The 19,807-nt window shown below is 42.1% G+C and overlaps 1 protein-coding gene across 1 annotated transcript in view; it reads right to left on the reverse strand.

The window, feature by feature from the left end:
• SPATA16 (spermatogenesis associated 16) overlaps positions 1 to 19,807 on the reverse strand; it is an 86,509-nt gene that overhangs the window by 19,428 nt on the left and 47,274 nt on the right. The window contains exons 5-8 of the mRNA XM_021397136.1: positions 17,473 to 17,557; positions 5,232 to 5,379; positions 2,125 to 2,271; positions 1,822 to 1,934 (exon numbers count right to left, since the gene is read on the reverse strand). Coding sequence (XP_021252811.1) covers positions 1,822 to 1,934; positions 2,125 to 2,271; positions 5,232 to 5,379; positions 17,473 to 17,557 — 493 coding nt within the window. The remainder of the gene's footprint in view (positions 1 to 1,821; positions 1,935 to 2,124; positions 2,272 to 5,231; positions 5,380 to 17,472; positions 17,558 to 19,807) is intronic.

The following is a 19,807-nucleotide window of genomic DNA, read 5'->3' on the forward strand; positions in this document are numbered from 1 at the left end:
AGTCCTTAGTTCCTTTTGGATGTGATGGATGGCTGGTGGAATCGTAATTCTAGCTTGAAGAGGATTTTGGAATACTGTCAAGGAAACAAAGGTGGCCAAATCTCTGCCAGGCCCGCAGGGAGATTTTAATCACCAGCAGCAGATCAGCTCTGGCTCTGTGCCGATCTGTGTTATCAGGTATAATTCGCTCTGTCAGTCGCTCTTTGGGTCAGAGGTTCTGTCTTGCCCAGATTATTCATTGCTATAAAAATCAAAGGGGTAGTGAATGCGTTTCTACCAATAATGGGTGTGGCATTGCCAGCTGGTTGTTCTAACCCAGAGATAATTTCTTCTATCTTGGGTTTTTCCCCTCTCCATCAAAGCTCCTGTGCTGGCACCTTGGTAACTGCTCATGGACTCATTAGTGCAAATTTGCTTATAGAATAGGGTAGTTAGAGGGAATCCAAAAGATATCCCAGCTTAAATTTTTTCTCTTTCTGATAAGTAGAAAACGAACAGCCGCAATACTAGAACGTTGCCCCTGAAAGCTCAGCATCGTGACAAAAGAGTCAAAAAAAATGGTCAGAAACCAACCAACCAACCAACCAGACCCTGGAGTGGTACTGGGGCTCTGAGGACGACTGGGGTTTTATTTATGTGCCGGCATCCGACCCTCCCTCTGTTTGCACTTCTGGCTTTTTAGCTGTTGGAAGCGCAGTGCACGCAGCAAGAACAGCTATTTCACTTCTGCAAAGACACTTCTCCTATCAGCCTGTGTGCCAAACCCCCAGGCCTTGGCCAGCCAGAGGAAACAGCTTGTGGCTTTGGGAAGGAACGGGGAAGCAGCAGCTGTGTTTCCTGGGGCCGCGTGCCCTCAGGCCGAAGCCTTGCTTGGAGTGCCCGTTTTGGCACGGCGCTGAGCACCTTCACCTCCTGCTAAGCCTGTGAGTTCAAGCACTTGGGTTGTTTCAACAGCAGCTCTCTGAGCTTAAATGAGACACAGATTCCCCAAACACCCAACTAATGTTTCTTCCTTGCTAGGGGTTGCTAAGTAGCTGTTTTTTTTGTCAACCTCCTATCTGGTATCAAAACCTAAGAATATAAATCCTGCGATTTGCTGAGACACCCTTGATGAGGAAATGGCTCTGACTCCTGCAACACGCAGAAAACTGAAAAACGGTTATTGCTGGGGAAAAAACGTTAACATTAGCATTTACAATCTGCGGAGGAGAGGCTTCTTCCACTTATTTTCAGGAGAATAATTTCAGAATTGAATTAAAACAGTCTAGTCTACATGCAAATTTGATTTTTGACCTTTTGTGCTAATCAAAAGCCATGGTGCTAAAAAGCTGTGTACATTATTGCAGAAAGTATGGGCTAGAATTAACTACTATACCTTCAATATGTTTGTAGCAGATTTGAAGGTTATTTCACATACTTTATTACGTAGGGATCAAGATCTAAATCGCTAGAAATGCTTCAAGTAGTGATTATTAACTCTTAATAGAGAGCCTCGTGATGTGTGTAGAGTATTATGGGTATTAAACACACAGTAATTTTGGTGGTTATGTGGAGTAGGGATATTATATAATTGGACATAAAGATTTGAGAAAATCAAATGCAAAGTAGTTTTAAACTGGATACACTTAAACAATTAGGGCTACTTTAAAAAAGTATCAAGACCCCAACTGAACTCTATTTCTACCACAATTTGCTGAGCATTGCTGGCCGCAGGAGAAGGATGTGCGGAATGGACTGCCCACCAAAAAGCAAGCATCATTCCCATGCACTGACTGCTGCTGCCACACACACAATAAAGCAGTGAGGGAAGGCTGTACCCACAGTTAATTTGGTGCTCCTTATAAAATCCATGACTGGCATGATCTGTTTCCCAATGGTCTCCCACTGTCTTCTCAATTCTTCCTCTGGGAGAGGACTGAACGGTGCTTTGCAGTCTAGGAAATGAAATAAAAAATGTGTGCTGTGTTTATTCCTGTATATTTTGGATGGAGGAGGGGGAGAGAGGCTGATGGAGGCAGGGATGCAGGCACAGAGAAATGGGACCAGAGCCCTGCTCCCATCGCTCAGGAAAGGATTGAGGAGGTCACTCCTGAGCTATGACAGCTATTAAGCAAGTTGGCGTACCTGAAAAGATTGGCAGCTTTCTACTTGGCAGCTTTTCCAAGATTTTTCCAATTTGTTTGTTCCTGAAACCCAGAGTGAGTAAGTACTGCTGGGGAGGGGAGGAAGACCATTCGGTCGTCTGAGGCAAGATATGAAGTCCGTGAGGATCTGGAATATGAAAATGAAGATAATTTCCAGTCACATTTCTTTCCAGCTGCAATAGAAGGTATTTTTTTTTTCTAAAGGAGAAATTAGGGAGTCTAAGGAGGAATGAAATGTAATCCAGAAGGCTTGCTGAAATGAAGATGCCCCCAAAAAACCCCTCCAGCTGCAAGGGGGCTCTGAAATTCCAGACTTTGCAACCTTTTCCATCAACGGATTACTTTTTGCTGATGCATTGGATAAAACTTGCTCTTTCTGTTTATGCGCTTTTCAATGCTGATCATCCAAAGCATTAATAACTCAACGTTCCATTAAATGTAACATCCTTACTTTTTAACTGCAAAACAAGCTGAAGTTGTTTGCTGAATTTATGAAGCTTGATTTCCTACAGCTTTGTGCTTTTACCATCACCACCACCATAGTGGCATGTGACGACGTGTGCTGGGGCTTGGCAGGAGTTTGTGAGGGCCCTGCCAGGACCCAGGGTGTCTGCTGCCCTGACCTGAGCGAGGACAGATGCTCAGAGCCAGAGCATAAACCACCTTTTCTAGGGGAACTACACCAGCCCTTTCCTTCCTCTCCTTCCCCTGCAAAAAATAAACCTAGATTGAATGTCAGTGTCACTTTCTACAAAGGAGTGCTCTGTTTTCAGTGAGCTCTGCTTTTAAGATGCCAGGCTGCACGGTCACAGTGACAAATGGAGAACCCCATTCGGAGCTCCCCGGCCTTACCCGTACATAAATCAAAGCGAGTGGACCTGATATTTCCCTTGCAGCTGCTCAGATTCTGAAGGATCCTCAATTTTGAAACAAACTGCATCGTGTGCTTGGATTTAAATGCATGTCTGCTTCTCTTCCTTGGCAATAAGGAAAAATTTGAAATCAATCCAGTCCTTGCATTATAGCAGAACTTGGACTGAAGTTGGATGAGTGATTGCTGTGGAATGGGAAGGTTATTTAAGATAACATCTTCACGAGGTGCCTGGTATTTCAAACCCACTGCTGAAAGGGGACGTGGCTCATGTTTTTCATTTCACCTCTGTGAGGTGTGGACGTGCAGGGTGGCACGATGCTGACGATGGGTGCAACTTCTTCCTCGTGGGAGTTTTTTAGTGGGTGGCATGGTTTTGGGCCAAGTCTGAAGAGATAAGCTGAGAAACCCCTTTTGCTTGGTTGACTTCGGTGAATGTTGCTGTGAGTTGAGGCCAGGAAGGGGAGCCAAGTCCGTTCTGTCTCAGAGGGTTTCCAGGACAGAGAAAGGGAGGTTGGGAGACTCCCACCTCTGTGAGAACCATGGTGGGAGCTGTGCAGCAGTCTCCAGGGCTCTTGCTCAACACCTCTCACACACTGCACCCTCAGAACCCCGATCCCATATTGATTTGGGGTTGTTTTTTGGTTTTTTTTTGGTAATGCATGGAAGCCAAGATACAATATACAGTATTGTGATCTTGGCTATCCCGTTTAATTCCTAGAAACTAGTGATCCCAGAACCTGCACTCAGAGAAACTTGTGTAAGATTGGAACAAGTTTTTAACTAACAGAATTTCTAAATGAACACCCTTGAGGGCAGAACTGGCTCTATTCGATCTGTTTTGTAATTGACTGAAGTACTATAGGACCAAGGTCTTTCATCCTGTTGTGTTTTTTTTTTCCCTCCTCCTTTTCCATAGGAGTGAGGAAATGCCTGGTGATGCTTTCAGAAACATCCAGTGATTTATGAACACAACTGAATTTCAGTGCAACACTTGCACACTTTTGTGGCGTATGTGCTTTTGAAAGTCTCACCCTTGCTATAAAATGAGGGGGTGATGTGAAATATGATTTCTTTTTTTCAAATCATATTCAGGGAGTTTTATTTTATGTTCTCTTTAATGCCAATACTTTTGTCCCTGGAAACTCTCAAGAAAGTCACATCAGCAAGCAAATGGTAGACAGGGACTTTACAACCATGATAAATCCCATTTTCCCTTTTTGAACAATCCCAAAACTACTGCCAGAAACCTAATGCAAGGGGCACTTGCAAAAATCAATCTAGTTTTATACTGGTTTCCTAACGGCAAACAAAATGAACAAACCAAGTTAACCTGGTTTAATGTTTGCACAGTTTTGTGGCAAACACTCAGCTTCCCAATTCCTACTTGAGCTCAGGCAGATGTTCCTTTCTCCTCAGAGATGCAAAATGTTGAGTTAGACAGAAGCTACCAATTGAGTTAGACAGAACCACCAACTCAGAGCCAAATGTTATCAGAGGCGGCCATGTTCCGAGTCACCAGGCTGATGACAGTAGGAAATGCCATTTCGTCCCCCTGCCTCTCTTTTGGTGAAATGTCACACTCATTCCTCTTGAAATAAAACTGTGGTCACCAGAATTTAAGGGTCTGCTTAATCCAGGAGATTTTACTTGACTTCACTCCTCTGGGAGATGAGAACTGGCTTTGCAAAGCCCTTGTTCACTCTGCATTTGTCTTCAACAACCCAAAGGAAACCTGGCTATTTATTCCCCTCCCCGCCGCTGAGATGCTCTCAAATGTGGCCATCCCTCCACTAGTACTCACTGAAGGAAGGAAGTTTTTGGAAAGTGAAGGGCCTGCTGTAGGGCCAATTACTGACAGCAAGCCACCAAGATGGGAATGAACCTGGGACTTGCTGTTGCCACAAGACACTGCAAAAGTGCTGCTGAACAAAAGGGCTCTTGTAATAATGAAATTCAACAACTGAAACGTGAGGCTTCATGGATAAAAATAGTCTTTGTGGGGATTTGCAGTGTAAAGTCTATGCTTTAGCTAAGTACTGATTTGATTACCTAAATCACGTACAATCATACAGCAAATCTCAGAAGTTAATTTTCCCCACTGAAGTGTAGGAAATGCAATGGCTCAAGCTCCAGACTCTGAAACTCATTTTTAAGTCAGCCACACACAGACAAACAGTATACGGTGCTTAACAGCATGTGAAATCTGCTGTTACCTGTAAAGATGTGCTGTGCGTAGCCAGGGTGCTTTTTAGTGAACGCGTCTGTCATCTTGTCTCTGTTGTCAACCTTGACTTTTGTCACAAATGGTGTGTACATAACTGAAAAAGATTCTTCTCTGGTGATGGCTTCTTCAATCATAGCCTAAAAAGGGGAGAGAAACAACACATTTTATGTTGGTTAACGGCTAGTTAAAAAAAAAAAAGGGGAAGAAAAATAATTACTTTCACAGATGATATTTTTCCTTTAATAATTGCACAGTCATGCAAAGATAACATATTTTGGTCTTGAATATTAATTAGAAGGGAATTTAAATTAGTTCCAGAAAACACTGCCTATCTATACTCAGAAAATCAATTTAATGGAGAAAGAACATTTGTAAACAGTTCTCAGTGCAGTGTGCCTATGTCTTCAATGAGAAGAAAAGTATTAGATAAATTATCTTTTAGATGAAAAGAAAAAGTGGTTCTCTGCTCTTTGAAGGTCACATCTTTCATCTGAGGGTTTTATTCAGTCCTTGGGAGCTGGTTAAACAATACTAAGCATTCATATTACCCCTTGGGTTGGCATGAATCAAACACTGTGTCTGTATGGAATATTAGTCTTAAAATATTGCGTTCAAACACCATTTGCATCAAGAGTAAAATTCACTCCTGTGCAGAGGGCAACACGAAGCTTATGAACCTTGCCATCCCTTAAAAATGACTGGAATGATGCATTACGCTGGCCTTATGCGGAGAGGTGGATTTCACACTCAGTGGACCCCAATGAACTGGTGCTGGAGCTGCCTGGAGGAGCTACCAGCCTGGAAACTCAGCACTATTGGTCAGTGCAAGTGAGGTTCAGCTGGGGCTCCTCCTGGGATGGGGTTTCTGTGAGACCACACTGAGCTCTGCTTTGGGGCTTCTGTTTCTAACAAAGAACTGACATGGGCAGTCCTTTCTGGAACCTAGAAGAGCTGTAAGACTTCATTAATTTATCTTAGCAAAAGCGTGAACATGGTGAATAGAGACAATAATAAATCAAGTTTAATAAAGATGAATAGGAAAGCATGAGAGGAGATGTGGACATGGCACTGAGGACCATGGCTTAGTGATGGGACTTCTAAGGTCAGGTTGATGGTTAGACTTGATCTTGAATGTCTTTTCCAACTTAAATGAGTCTATGATAAAAGATGCGTGTGTATATATATACATATAAAGGTGTCTGGATCTCCCACATCATAGAATGTATTGGTATGGGATTAATTTGGTATTTTATTGACAAATCCTCACTTTTGTTCTTTTGTTTTGTTTGGTATTCTGCTGATTTTCTACAGCTTGGCAACCACTTTCTGATCTCGATTAATATGAGTGTGTGAATGTGTTTTTGGATGCATCCATACATTTCAGATATATACAGAGTGAGGCAGTGAGATGAAAATGTGAGCGGTTGCACCAGGCAAGCTCCATATTCTGCAGGACTGGGGAATGGCTTTACTGGTATTTGCCTGTAAAGTTCATTTTTGGCTTTATTACCCGTCAGGATAGTTCAAGGTTGCACCTATAATATCTTTGTATTGCCATGTACCCAAGGCTGCTCTGAACAGCACGCAAATACTGACTAGCAGTAATGGCAAAATGTCAGCCAAAGGGAAAAAAAGAGATCCGTAGTCTCTGGTCAATACTGCTACCGAAGGTATTATTATTACCCAGGAGCATAATGCCCTGGACATAAGACCCTGGACATAGATGCTACTCAGTTTATTATCCTCTTGGATTTTTATGGGGTAAAGACTTTAAGGACATAAAACTTCAGCCCATAAAAACTTTGGAGCAGAAAACTTTATACGGTGAAACCCCTAAGGACTTTGCTGCTTAAGCCTTTATGCACTGAAGTCTATACCCTGTGGATGAATATCTTGCAATGTGTCCCAGGAAATGGAGATGCCTTACAGAACAGTGTCTGTCAGGCTGCATGCTGTGCAATTAGCCAAGGTGCAGACAAATTGTGGAGATAATTACAGGGGCTCCAATGGACTTCCAACAGAGTACTTGGAGAGAGGATAGGGCAATTGTTTTGCTTCCATTCGCATGTGTTTTAGTGTCTTTTTATATGAAGGAAAAGGTCATCTCTGTGGTGACCTCTCAGATACCTCAAGAAAAATGTTGTTATTCTGGCCTTGTGGGGGAAGAAGTCCCAGGCTCTTCCAGGAAGGTGTGGATAGCAGGGAAACTAATAAAGAAATGAGAAGGTTTTTTTTTTTTTTTTTCATTTTTGCAAATGGAATCTGCAGCTTTATCTCATCACATAGTGTTACACTCCAGACTTCAGTTCCAACAGAATTGGTAAAAGAGAAGACATTGAGATGAGCTTGAACCATACAAAAGAGCTCCTCTAACCATGTACAGTACTGGAAGGACTATGATTGACATGAGTCCACTGAATATGGTAGTTTACCTCAGCAGTGGAAAAAAACTATTTATTCAGTGAAGATGCAAGAATTCTTTTCAGAAGACACTGCAGAATCAACTGATGATAGGGAAAATTTATTTTTGTTGTTGCGGGACTGACTCATGCTCTGCTTTGTCAGGAGGTTTACATCTCTGTTTTGGAAGTGTGGGCAATCAGAGGATGTCTACAGAGAGACCATGTGGAGACAAAGTGTCTGAAGGAGTATTTATATTGTCAGCACTTCTACTAAAATAGCAATTAATTTTTTCATGAAACAGAAGCGGTTGCAAAGTTTGAGGGGTGTACACGCTATCATGAGAATTAAAGAACCAGAAGACATTTCTAAACAAAGAAAGATGTTTTATAACAGGAGTTTGAGCATCTATTTGACCCAAAATCTCATACCCCTCCTCTCTGAGCATCTTGGTGCTGCAATATGCTTTTATTTGGTGATGTTGCATTTCACAGACCTTATCATAAAACCTGAGCTTTAGCCTAAACAAACTTATATTGTCCCTTCAACACGCACTAAAATTCTGTTCAGCTCATAACATGAATAAGTAGATGCACAAGAAACAAAGTTTTCCCATGCCAACATGTTATTGCAAATGATATAACTCCAATACTTTTATGAAACTTTTACCATTTTGCCTGCTTAGAGCAGACAAAGCACAAAAGAAGAAAAAGTGGCACTGTAGCAGCAAATTCTTCGTAACAGTGACAGCAGCTTTCCCTGCTACAGTCCCTAACCATAATCCTCTTTAACTACAGAAAGGTTTAATTTGGAAAATCCAATTATCTTGACATCTAGAATTATCCAAAAATTTAGATATCTTTCTAGTGCCTTATCTTGCAGCTGCAGTGCATACTCAGCCACTGTCTCATTTACATTACAACAGGAACTGATGCTTTTATTGATGATTTTTATTAATGTAGTGATACCAGTCAGGGTAAAGCCATTAGCCTCTTCTACGAACTGCTTCCACTCTTAGGCTGGTAGTTAGAATTATGGGAGCACTGCGGTGCAACCTATGAGCTTTTCTCTATATCTTTCCAACCATAAAGCAGTGTCTGGCAGCCCCGCCACTAAGTCTGTTGCTGTTGTGATATGAATATTTTCTCACCAGCAAGATCTTCTTACGTTAGTTTTATATTTTCTTTCTGTGGGAAAAAATAAGCAGAGGGAATGCCACAGCGTATCCTTTTCTCAAAATGTTTACAGTACGAATAAATCACGTATTATACAATAGAAGAGAACTTTCTGCTTATCTGCCATGTAATGCCTCCCCATTAATGTAGGTCACATCAACTATCAGCTTATTTAGGTTCTTAAGTTATTAACGAATTTAAGTCTCTGCGAGCTATTTTGCATGCAGCACATTCTGGAAGCGGATTTGCAGAGCATCGCAGTGATAGCCCCGTGGATTCTGCTGAGCTCTGAAAGGCAGAGGCAGGAGCATTGCACATGGGTTACCTTAGGCTTCAAGATCTGTTTGATTTTCCAGTAGATGTCTCTTCATGATTTTGGAGAGAAGAAATCCATGCTTTATATCCTTCCAAAGAGGTCTTTATTCATTAAAGAAATACCCAAGAACACAGAGGGTGCAGAAAATCATAGAGTGACAGAATGGTTGGGTTGGAGGGGACCTTACAGACTGTGTAGTTCCGACCCCCCTGCCATGGGCAGGATTGCCAACCACTAGCTTGGGCTGCCCAGGGCCCATCCATGGCCTTGGGCACCTCCAGGGATGGGGCACCCACAGCTGTGGGCAGCAGTGCCGGGGCCTCACCACTCTCTGAGTCAAAAATCTTCCCCTAACATCTAACTTAAATCTCCCATCTTTTAGTTTAAAGCCATTCCTCCTTGTCCTATCACTATCTGGCTGTGCGGAAAGTCAGTCCTCCTCCTGCTTATAAGCTCCCTTTGAGTACTAGAAGGCTGCAATGAGATCTCCCTGGAGACTCTTCTCCAAGCTAAACAAGCCCAGCTCCCTCAACCTTTCTTTGCAGGAGAGGCTGGAGGCTGCTGTTGATGTGGTGCTGGAGGGTGGGAAAGAAGGGACCCAGCATCAGTGTGGAAATACAACTCCAGTTCGAGGAAGCTTTCTGCCCTCCAGTATCACAAACTGAAATGCATGAAATGCCACAGGAGTCCTCAGCTCTTATATCACTTAATGCCAGCTGGGAGTTTTCCCTCTTCACCTCAGCACAGGGGTAAACTTGAAAGATTTCTGTTTTTCTTGGGTGGAAAGACCAATGGTGGAAAGGCTTTGCAGGCTGATGCAGAGCGCTGTCAGGGTTGAGCCCCTGTTGCTGCTTTATTTAGGGTTTGTTGCCAGCTGGGAGCTCTGAGCCTTCCTGCTGAGGTGGCCGCTGGCCTGGCACTGTGCCCTGCTCCAGCTGGGGTTTGCCACATCCTTGAGATGTCATGATGGGAGTAAAGCTGGCCCAGCTGAGTGAGCCCTTCGATGGTCAGCATCAGGGAAGTACGGTGGTTTCCATCCGGGGCAGTGGGACAGTGGATGTGAAAATCAAAGAGCCCATGTGAACTTCATGAAGCTACAGGTCAAAATCCCAGTTTTTAACCAAATTTGCTAATATTTGCCGAGCAAGCTGCTTTCCAACAAATATTGTCTCTTCCTTAAAAATAAGGGAGATTTCATGGTGAGAGATACCCTAATTCCAATAGAGTGACCCACTGCATTCTGCTTTGAGCAGCAGGACTGCCTGTCCAGCATCAGGAGAAGCCTTCTGCCATCTCTGTGCGGCTCCTTGCTTTTTCAGAAGTGAGTTACAGTTTAACCAGCAGCTCTTTGTGAGAAGGGGGATTGAATAGCTTGGGTAGTCTGGGCTCAGATCTCACCTGAGACAGGCAGAGCTAAAGGTCGAGAATCACTCAGTGCTTTATGTCAATGTAATGGGATGCAGTGGCCAGTGCCTGGATGCTGCAGGCATCTAGTGATCTGGGCATGTGCTCAGGAGGCAGGGAGAGGCCCTGGCAAGAAAGTAGTCACGGGAGAAGTGGGGGTACTTGCTGTAGGGGCCTTTCATGCCCTTTAGCACAAAAAGGGGGGAAAATAAAAAGAAGAAAAAGGAAATCAAAATGCAGAAATGAACAGAAAGAGATGTCGGTCCTTCCTAGCACCGAGCTCAACAGTTTTTGGGAACTTGACTTAAATGAGAAGAGATGAATCAGACAGCCAGAGATGGTGACTGATGTGGTTAGCCTATAAAATGGACAGCACTGTTCAAAGGGGCAGCGAAAAATCATGCCTGAGTCATTGCAATAGCCAACTACTTTATGTGGCTGAATGGCTGCTAATTTAGTTGAGGACAAGTTGGCTGTATATAGAGTTGTTTCTGAAAAGGGACTTTATCTCTTTTTGTGTGATGTCCTCTGTAGTTCTTCAAGAGCAGATGTACAAATGGAAAGCCACACAGCCAGTAACGATCCTGGGAACAGCACAAGCTCCTGCCTGTAGCTTCAGCTTCCCAAAGAAAGGAGATGGGGTGCAAAGAAAGGGAAGAGGATAATGAGCGTGTAACTTCTTAAGGACCTTGCAGCTTGAAGGAACAATAAGGGCCCAAGAACAGCTCAAAATGGCTGGATTTCTACACTGATTTCTCAAGTTTCCTTTGTAAATCTTAAAGCTCTGCCTTGCAACACGGCAAAAGCCAGAATGAAAAGAGTGAGATATGCACATCACTTTTGAGCTGCTTCTTGGGGTTTTTCAATGGTATGGGGCTTTGCTGGCCAGGCTGCTCTTGTTGAACATCTCTGAGGCATGATTTATGGCGCTCTGTTAACAAAGAAAGCTTTAATTGGTTGGTATTTTGATTCAGACTGGGATTTCAACAGCGACAAACTATGAGCAAGGTATGTATTGCCTATTACATTCGGCTGGTATTCAATAAAAATTTTTTTTCCTGAAATTAGAGACAATTAATCCATCTGTTTTAATAACTGTGGCATTTCAACCAGTAACTTCTCTTGTTTTGTAAATATAATTCAAGCAACAGTTATTCTACCGTGAAGGATCTGGCACTAGAAAAATAGAAGTAGGTAAAAAATATATGGAGGTAGATATTATTAAAGAAGAAAGAATAAAATAAAATAAAATAAAAAGAGTTAAGTTCCTTGCTGTTGTACGTGCAAAGTTGTTCCTGGAATGGAAATATCAGCAATAACAACAGCAATAAAAACCTCCCAAATCAGTATCAACACAACAGAAACTCTCTGTTATGTTATTTTATTTGTCTTATCAATTCAGCTTTCAATTACTTCATATTTTAACTTGTGTACCCTGGCGTAGAATGGAGCTGGTTTTTGCAGCTTGGGAGTTATGGCTTACAAGTAGTGTACTCCAAAGCCAGAGTGATCTGAATCCCTGAAATGGCATACACAGAGAATGTATGCCCAGAAAAACAGTTTTAATTTTAGCAAGTCCCTTCAGCCATGGGATGCAAAAGGGGCATAGGGAATCTCTGAAGTGGTCAGGAGCTGCACTTGGGACATCTGGATACCACCGAAGCATTATAAGAACAAACTGATCTTCCTGCTTATGGGCCAAAATCTTTTTGTTCTTCTAATGTGCAAGGTGAGGAAAACAATTACAGCCCAATTTACCACCAGACAATGACGAGCTTGATGATTCAAGGCAAGTGCTGTCCTTCAAAACAGCCGGGGAGACAGAAGAGGGAGGATCACTTGCTGGTATTTATAAAGAGACATGAGAAAGTTCAAAATTAATTCTTAAAGCAACAACAAACTGCATAAACCTCTGGGACAATAGAGACTTAGACAAATTAGGCACTTCCTTTACTTACTGCCTAATAGTAGGCATTGACCTCAATGGGATTTTCCTCCAGATTTGATTAAAAAAGGAACTTTTCTGCAGCGAAGTGTGACACAGCATGATCTGCCGAGATAGCCCCGAGAATTAACGAGAAATATGTTTTCTCAGTGATATGATGGCCAGACCGCCCAGGGAGGCTGCCTGTCAGCTCCTATCAGTCATCCCATTAGGAGGACTGCAGAACAACCCCTGCCTGTGCCAGCCTGCAAACCTGATGCTCCAGAGCAGCGTGGGTCAGGAATGAGCACAAGGACAGCTGACAGCTGGGGAGGAGGTGCTGGCTACCGAGAGCTTTCTTCTCTTAGTGTTCTTGTCTGGGGTTGTCACCCTGCAAGGTGTGAGATAAAGCTGAGGTCTAAAGAAGCTGACAGCATCCACTGCCGCAGTATAGGTGTTCAGCCACCTCGCAGGGCTGAGTGCTTTATTTATCGTTTGCTTTACTGTGTGATCCGTGTGTTGCTCTCCACTTGCAACAGCAACAGCCCAGGTTTTTGAACTGGAAACACCCGGCGTTCATAACAGCAACAAGAGAGAAAAGCAAATGTCTTAATACCAAAACCTCCGTGTCAGCCACTGCATGTGCTGCTGGAGGCTTTCCCTGTGATGTTGAGTTCATCTGACAGAAATACTCTCAGAAAGACAGGCTCGTGAGATGCGTGTGGAAGAGGCACAGATCCAACATTGTGTGCTAAGAGCAGCCCGATGATAGCTGCAATCTTGACCAAAACGCTAAGGTTTCGTGTCTTTTTATGAAAAACAACCAAGTCCAGGTTGCTGCAATGCAAATTAAATGACTTCCTCTGAGCTGTAGCAAATGCACATTATGGAATTAAGACTTTTAGTACAGATGGCTGTGGAGGTGTTCAGATAGGAACCTATGAGCTTGAAATGCCTTCTGGGGGTTCTGTAGTTTCTGCAACATATGCACTGCTGGTGGGAGTCTGGGTGGATGGGAACAATTTTGGGTATAAGTGCATAGTGGGTGCTCGGTACAAACCTTCAGTGTAGTATCTTGTATATTATATACTTGTAGTAGTACAGGAGTGAAATATTTTTACTTGTGGAATGAAACATCCAGGGTATATCACACAGTTTTTAGCCAGTGGAATTAGTTTCTGAAGGTGTGAATAAAACTGGACAGCTTGGAGATGGACTCTTTCTATGTAATGAAATATCTCAAGTCTATTGTTTGTGTTGCTGCTCCAGCTGAGCAATATGATTGCAGACAATAAATGCTAGGGAGATTCTCTGATAATAGTAATAAGCAGGTCTTTGTCTTGCTGTTCCCACTGTAAATATCTACCATAATACATTTAATAACTTTCACATTATTATTTCATGTGATGAATCCTATTTAATTCAGTATTTTTAATCTAAGAGCCAATACCAAAATCATCCAGTGCGAATGCCATAGTGGGTTGCGAACAAAAGTCCATCCACTAGATTATATGTTAACTTGGGGAGCATATTTTCAATCCATGGAATGAAATATTTGAAAATATATTTATTGAATAGAGAAAAAGGTCTAACTTACTGAACGATATTATCCATTGCAAATTACTTTTTCAGCTCTCATCAGCATTATATGTTTATCTCAGAGTAGAATGGAAGGCAGGTATTAATATTCAAAAACAACACAGGGCATGAGGTATTACATATCACTGTACAGAAGTTCCAGAAATAGATGTTTTACTTTAAAGGGGATAATCAAAGAAAGCTAATCAAAAAGCTAATCAAAAAGAATATTTAAAGTTGCCTTGATCACGATCCATAGGTACATATACAGGGAGAAGATAACAAGTAATAGAGGATCTGAATCTTTCAGAGTTGAATATGTAATACAAATTGCTGGAAATTTGGACTGGGCAAGTCAGATTCCAGTTTGTAAACTGGAAGAGAGCCAGGGAACAGCCATACAATAAAACACCTTTTTGAAAGAATGTGGTAAATACTCTGTTATTGAAATGTTTAAATGGGGATTTGAGAATGTTCTCAAAAACAGCCTCAGCTTCTCCTCTCTTGTCACTGATGCAGGAAGGTAAGGGTGCAATTCTGTGGCATTTTTATGCAGAAAGTCAGATAATTCATCAATATGAGCCCACGGTCTTAAAGATCTGACAGTATGAGCCTTGTGGTGTGTCTATGAGGAGGTACAGAGTCACGAGGAACAGATCACTGCTGATGAAGAGATGTGTAAGAGTTAACAATGAGGAGGGGAAAGATTTGAGGACGCTTTAAGAAGTGTTGAAGAAACGGGGCTCTTGGCAGTTGATGTCAGGAATAGAATGAGTTCAAAGGAAAGGATAAAACCAAAATCGGGAGAAGTAAACCAAAGGAGATACAAGATAAAGACTGCTCTGAGCATGAGAAATAGATCAAGAGAGAAAAAAATAGTGATTTAGAAGTAGGACAAATAAAAAGGAGCTTTGCAGAAGTGAAGTCTGGGCCTAAAGTTTTTTGCAGCACAGAAGTCAGCTGAAGGATTTGGGTGGTCTGTGTGACGTTTTGAAGCTATGAACAAAAAAGGATGCCATCTGTGAGGAGGAAAGGCCCTTTCCAGCAGTGAAAAAATAATGAAAAAAAGAAGCAAAATTAGTCCATGACACACCAGAAGATTATGTATATGACCAACGGATCAAAGCAAAGAGTGACAAATCTCTTCTAAAAATCTTTCTTCAGAGAAGCAAAAAAGCAAACGCTCCTGTTCGCCATCTATGCCCTTCCTCCTCAGAAAATGTTGCTCACAGTTGTGAGCCAACGCGAGGAGCGAGTTCTGGGGCAGAGGAGTAGCTAGAAAGAAAAGCGTGCATCAATAGCTGTTGCTTTGGTTACAAAGGCACATGAGCATGTACAGTCGTGACAAGTTATTTTCAGCTTTACACCATGAAATAGAGAGAATATTAATGAAAAAGATCATGTTACCTCTGCTTGGTCTCTTTGTGGTAGAAAGTCCCAGTGCAGCGTCATGTGCTGCAGCACACTGCGTAATTGTCACTCTGCACTAATGACATTGAAGTCACCCCTGATGCGCAGAGAACTCATTGGCTTGGGAAGGAAAAGGTTGCTGCTGGTGCTGGGGATATCTCTTCACAAACAGCGTTTCTTAAGTGCTGGTTATTACCTTGAGTGGGAGCGGTACTGGGCACCCAGCTGCCTATACTGCATGTGTGTCAGCATAGAGATACCGCTGAATCCTTAGCTTTGCCCACGCTAAAGCATGCACACAAAAGGCACAAAATTGCAGAGCAATCTCTGTCTCCCAGTGAAAATCAAGCACAATGGGAGATCAGACTAATGGTTGGATGACATTTCAGCGCTTCTGCAGACAGTGACAGGAGCTCAGGTTCAGGAGGAAGGCAAAAGTGGTAACACAGTACAGCAGGGCCTCTTGGTTCCATGGCAGCCAGAGGGGCCCATAAGAAATGAGCAGTGAGCTGGGAACTGAAGCAGAGATGAGCAGAGCCCTATCGCTGGCAAAATCCTTTGGCCCTTGCTGCCTGTAAGGTGATGCAGTAACCCCACTGTTGGTTTGCTTCATTCCCATCTTAGCCCAACCACAGCTTCTGGTTTAGACTCTGTGAGGAGGCACTGTGATAGCGTTGCCCTTCATGCCACTTGTTTGTCCCTAGCATAGCAGTTACATAGCAGGACAGTCTGAACCCCTGCTGGAGAGGACAGCCATGACCTATGACAGCTCCTTCTATATAGGCTGATGCTTTGAAGCTTCATGTTTGTGACATCAAGAAAGGGAGTCGATGGATACCAGTGTTAAGAGACAAAAAAAGATATTCCATTAGAAGAAATGACCCTTTCATAAAACCTGTTTGTGAACTCAAGATTTTAAACGAGTCTGACCCAGTGGGGAAAAAATCAAACTGTTCTGTAGAGAAGAAATTCTCTGCTGGAAAGCATATAAGAAAGTTCACAGGCACTGCAAACACTAGCCCAGTGGGTAATTCTCTGAATGAGATGCACTTTGCACTCACAGCAGTACTGAAATTCAGCAGCTCCCAAGACTGAGATTTATTCCATTTTACCAATAAGAATGCAACTAATAATAGTTTTTAAAAGGAAGAATTTACCACATGATTGAAGGTAAAAGGCCAGATTCTCATCTTTATTACCCTGGCTTATGCCAGACATATTTTGTACCCATTCATATAAAGTACAAGGACTAACCCTTTTGTGGTCACAGACATTCTCACAACGTAAAACCCAAAAAGATGGGATCACAGTCAGACTCTGAAATTTTATCCCAAGGGACATTCATTATTTCTGGTACCGCAGGATCCTTTGTTTTTATTAACCATTTATACCCAGTCACCAAAGTCGCTTGTACCTGGCCTCCTCCTATGTGAGAGCTCTCCTCAGAGCTGAAGGGGGTATCTTTAAACTTAAACTTGTGCTGATGTGGCTGAACTGCTGTCTCAAATAGGTATCACCCAAGAGGCGAGTCTCATTCAAGTCAATGGTCTACTCCCCACATAAGTAATCTTTGTAGAACTGGGGTCGTTCCTAGCCATCCTTCACCGGGCACTTTAGGTTTCTCTGAGACCATTCGTTACAGTCATTTTTTCCTCTCCTTCTGGTTGAAGAGTTTGGAAAGGCGTCAGAGGATTAGTATCATGCAAATTGCAAAAGGAAAGTGTCACTAAGGTAGGAAGACTTCACAAAAAATAGCTTTGGGGACTATACAGTATCCAGAATTAAATTTTATAGCAGTCCATAAAATTGAAGTATGAGCCAAGGGTTAACAACCTTGAATTTTGCCCTTAAAATTAGTCCAAGAAAATCTTCTTCATTATAAATATGATAGTACTATATGGTGTCCTGTTGATTGATATGCCCAAGAGCTACCTTTGTCGGCAGTCTTTTAAGCAGTAATCCTTCATTTTGGTCTTAGTAGTGAGATGGGCACCTCCCTCCTCGTTGAGCCATCAATTTTTACCTGCCAATACAGTTTGATGAGCTTGCTTATATGCTGCTCAGTGCCTCCTGTCAGCCAGTACATATAGTCAGCAATCATGGCGCTCCTGATGACAAAAGCAGAATAAATGAGTGTATGGGGAGAGAAGGATGTACATAGCAATATTTGAAGGAGATAGCATTAAAAGAGTGTAACATGAAGTTTGTATCCAAAAATTACAGATAACTCTTCGTTTTTATCCGACTTTAAGACAAACATTACTAATCATTTTTAGACAGCTAAACCATCTGCACACAAACAATCTTACTTTTTAAAAATCTTTTTTTCCATTTTTTACTCTGAGAAAATAGTTAATGACTGCTCAACAAGAGATAAATATTTTGCTTTAAAGCATTTGTGGGTGAGATATCTTATATGCAAGTATAGTTTTTGTAAGATAGCATCAAGATGTATAAAACCCCATAGCTTGGCAGCCCGAGGAAATCAGTGCACGGCATATTCAGACTTAGTACACCTTTGATTAAACTTTATCTTAAGAAAAACCCCAAGTCCAAAGTAATCAGCTATCTTGCTACCTAATTGTGTATGCTTTAGTACTCTCACTGTCTGTTGCAATCATTGCATTCCTCTTTCTAGACTGAGAGATATTAAAAACTATTGTGCAATGGATATTAATGCAGAGTCTTAAGAGACTTTAAAAAATCAGTTTGCTTTTATGGCTGCCTCTCCACACTGCTTTCCGTTCCCGTTCCTCTAGAGATTCCAAATCCAATTAAATGTGACTAGATGTAATTCCAAATTGTCACTTTAGTCAATTAAACATATAATAATCTTGTGTACCTAATTACTAGCACTGAAAGTTTATTTGTTGATGTAGTGCTATCAATGTGTACTTCTGCATGTTCCCCTTATCATTGCCTATATATTAATTGTGCTTTGACATTACTGTAAATTGAATTTGAAATTTCCCCCTAGTTAAAAGTGTCTCACAAACAGTAATCCCAATCCTGTTGTAATACCCTTTCAGAATGTACTTTCCAAGGCTGTATTATGTTCTTAATGAGATATAACCAAAAATACATGGATTCAACAATAAACGTTTCAAAGCAGACCCAGTATCAGGGGGTAACATATTGTTACAAACAGGAACTAAATCTTCCCTTAGATGTTTGCATGAAGCTCCTGTTAATTTCACTGGGAGAAAAGCAGTTTTGAAGGATGCATGGATTTTTTCACAAGGACTGGATTTAACCATAAGCTTTATCCAACTCTCATTCAAATCGCTGGCAAAAAATCCTCTTGATTGCACTAGAACAAAGAGCAGCTTCTAATTGAACATTGTTAGCTCAGCTGGCACAGGATGAACAAAGGATGAAATCCTCATTGCGCTGAAAATCACTGGCAAAACTTTCACCAACTCCAAACGGTGCCAGGATTTAGTCCTGGAAATGACATGGGTATCCTACGGATGAAATGGAGAAGGCGAGCAAAGTATCCAGCACTGACAGCGGTGGTTTTGGGAAGAGCTGACTGCTGTCTCCTGAGACACAATGGGGAAATGAGCACATGGCACAAAAATTAGGGAAGTCTTTGAAGGAATCTGTCTTGTTTCTTTGTGCTACGGTGCCTCTGGTCTCCTAGTGGTGGTCTACAAAGCTTCCAGCCCCCATGACATTAGCACTCACGGGTATCATGGTCTCTAGCAGTGTATGCAAGCGGCGGTGGTCTCCTTGTGAGGAAAAAGGAACTTTCAATCTAAATTTAGAGCAATTCTCAAGTACTAAAGCCTGGCATTTTTTGGAGTCAAATGACATTTGCAAATGGTCATTTACAATTTAGGATCCTATAGATTTGCTGCCATTTCAGAGATTAAAACTGGCAAATCCTTAACACCCACATCACCCTGTCTCCATCTCACACAGCGGTGCTGCCATGGGTCACGGAATCATATAATTATTAAGGTTGGAAAAGACCTCTAAGATCATCTAGTCCAGCCGTCAGCCTACTGCCAGCAGCGCCTGCTAACCATGTCCCTCCGTCCATGGTCCTCAAACACCTCCATGGATGGTGACTCGTCCACTTCCTGGATGAGTCACTTCATCTCTGTTTCCCAGCATCAGCTACAACATGAAGACAGTCATATTTGACTAATTTACATATTTGGTGTGTGAGACCTCCTGGAACGAGCTGTCTTTTACTAATTCTTCGTGGCGTGCTCAGCATAATGTCCCTCTGATCATGGCAGAGGTCTCTGGGTACTGCTGCACTTCAGACAAACACCTTTCCTCTTTGGTCTTCCTTCTTAATTTGCTCTTATTTAAATAATCAGAATCACACTTACATTTCAGGCATTTGT

Source organism: Numida meleagris, chromosome 4 (assembly GCF_002078875.1).
Source record: "Numida meleagris isolate 19003 breed g44 Domestic line chromosome 4, NumMel1.0, whole genome shotgun sequence".
Classification (NCBI taxonomy): domain Eukaryota; kingdom Metazoa; phylum Chordata; class Aves; order Galliformes; family Numididae; genus Numida; species Numida meleagris.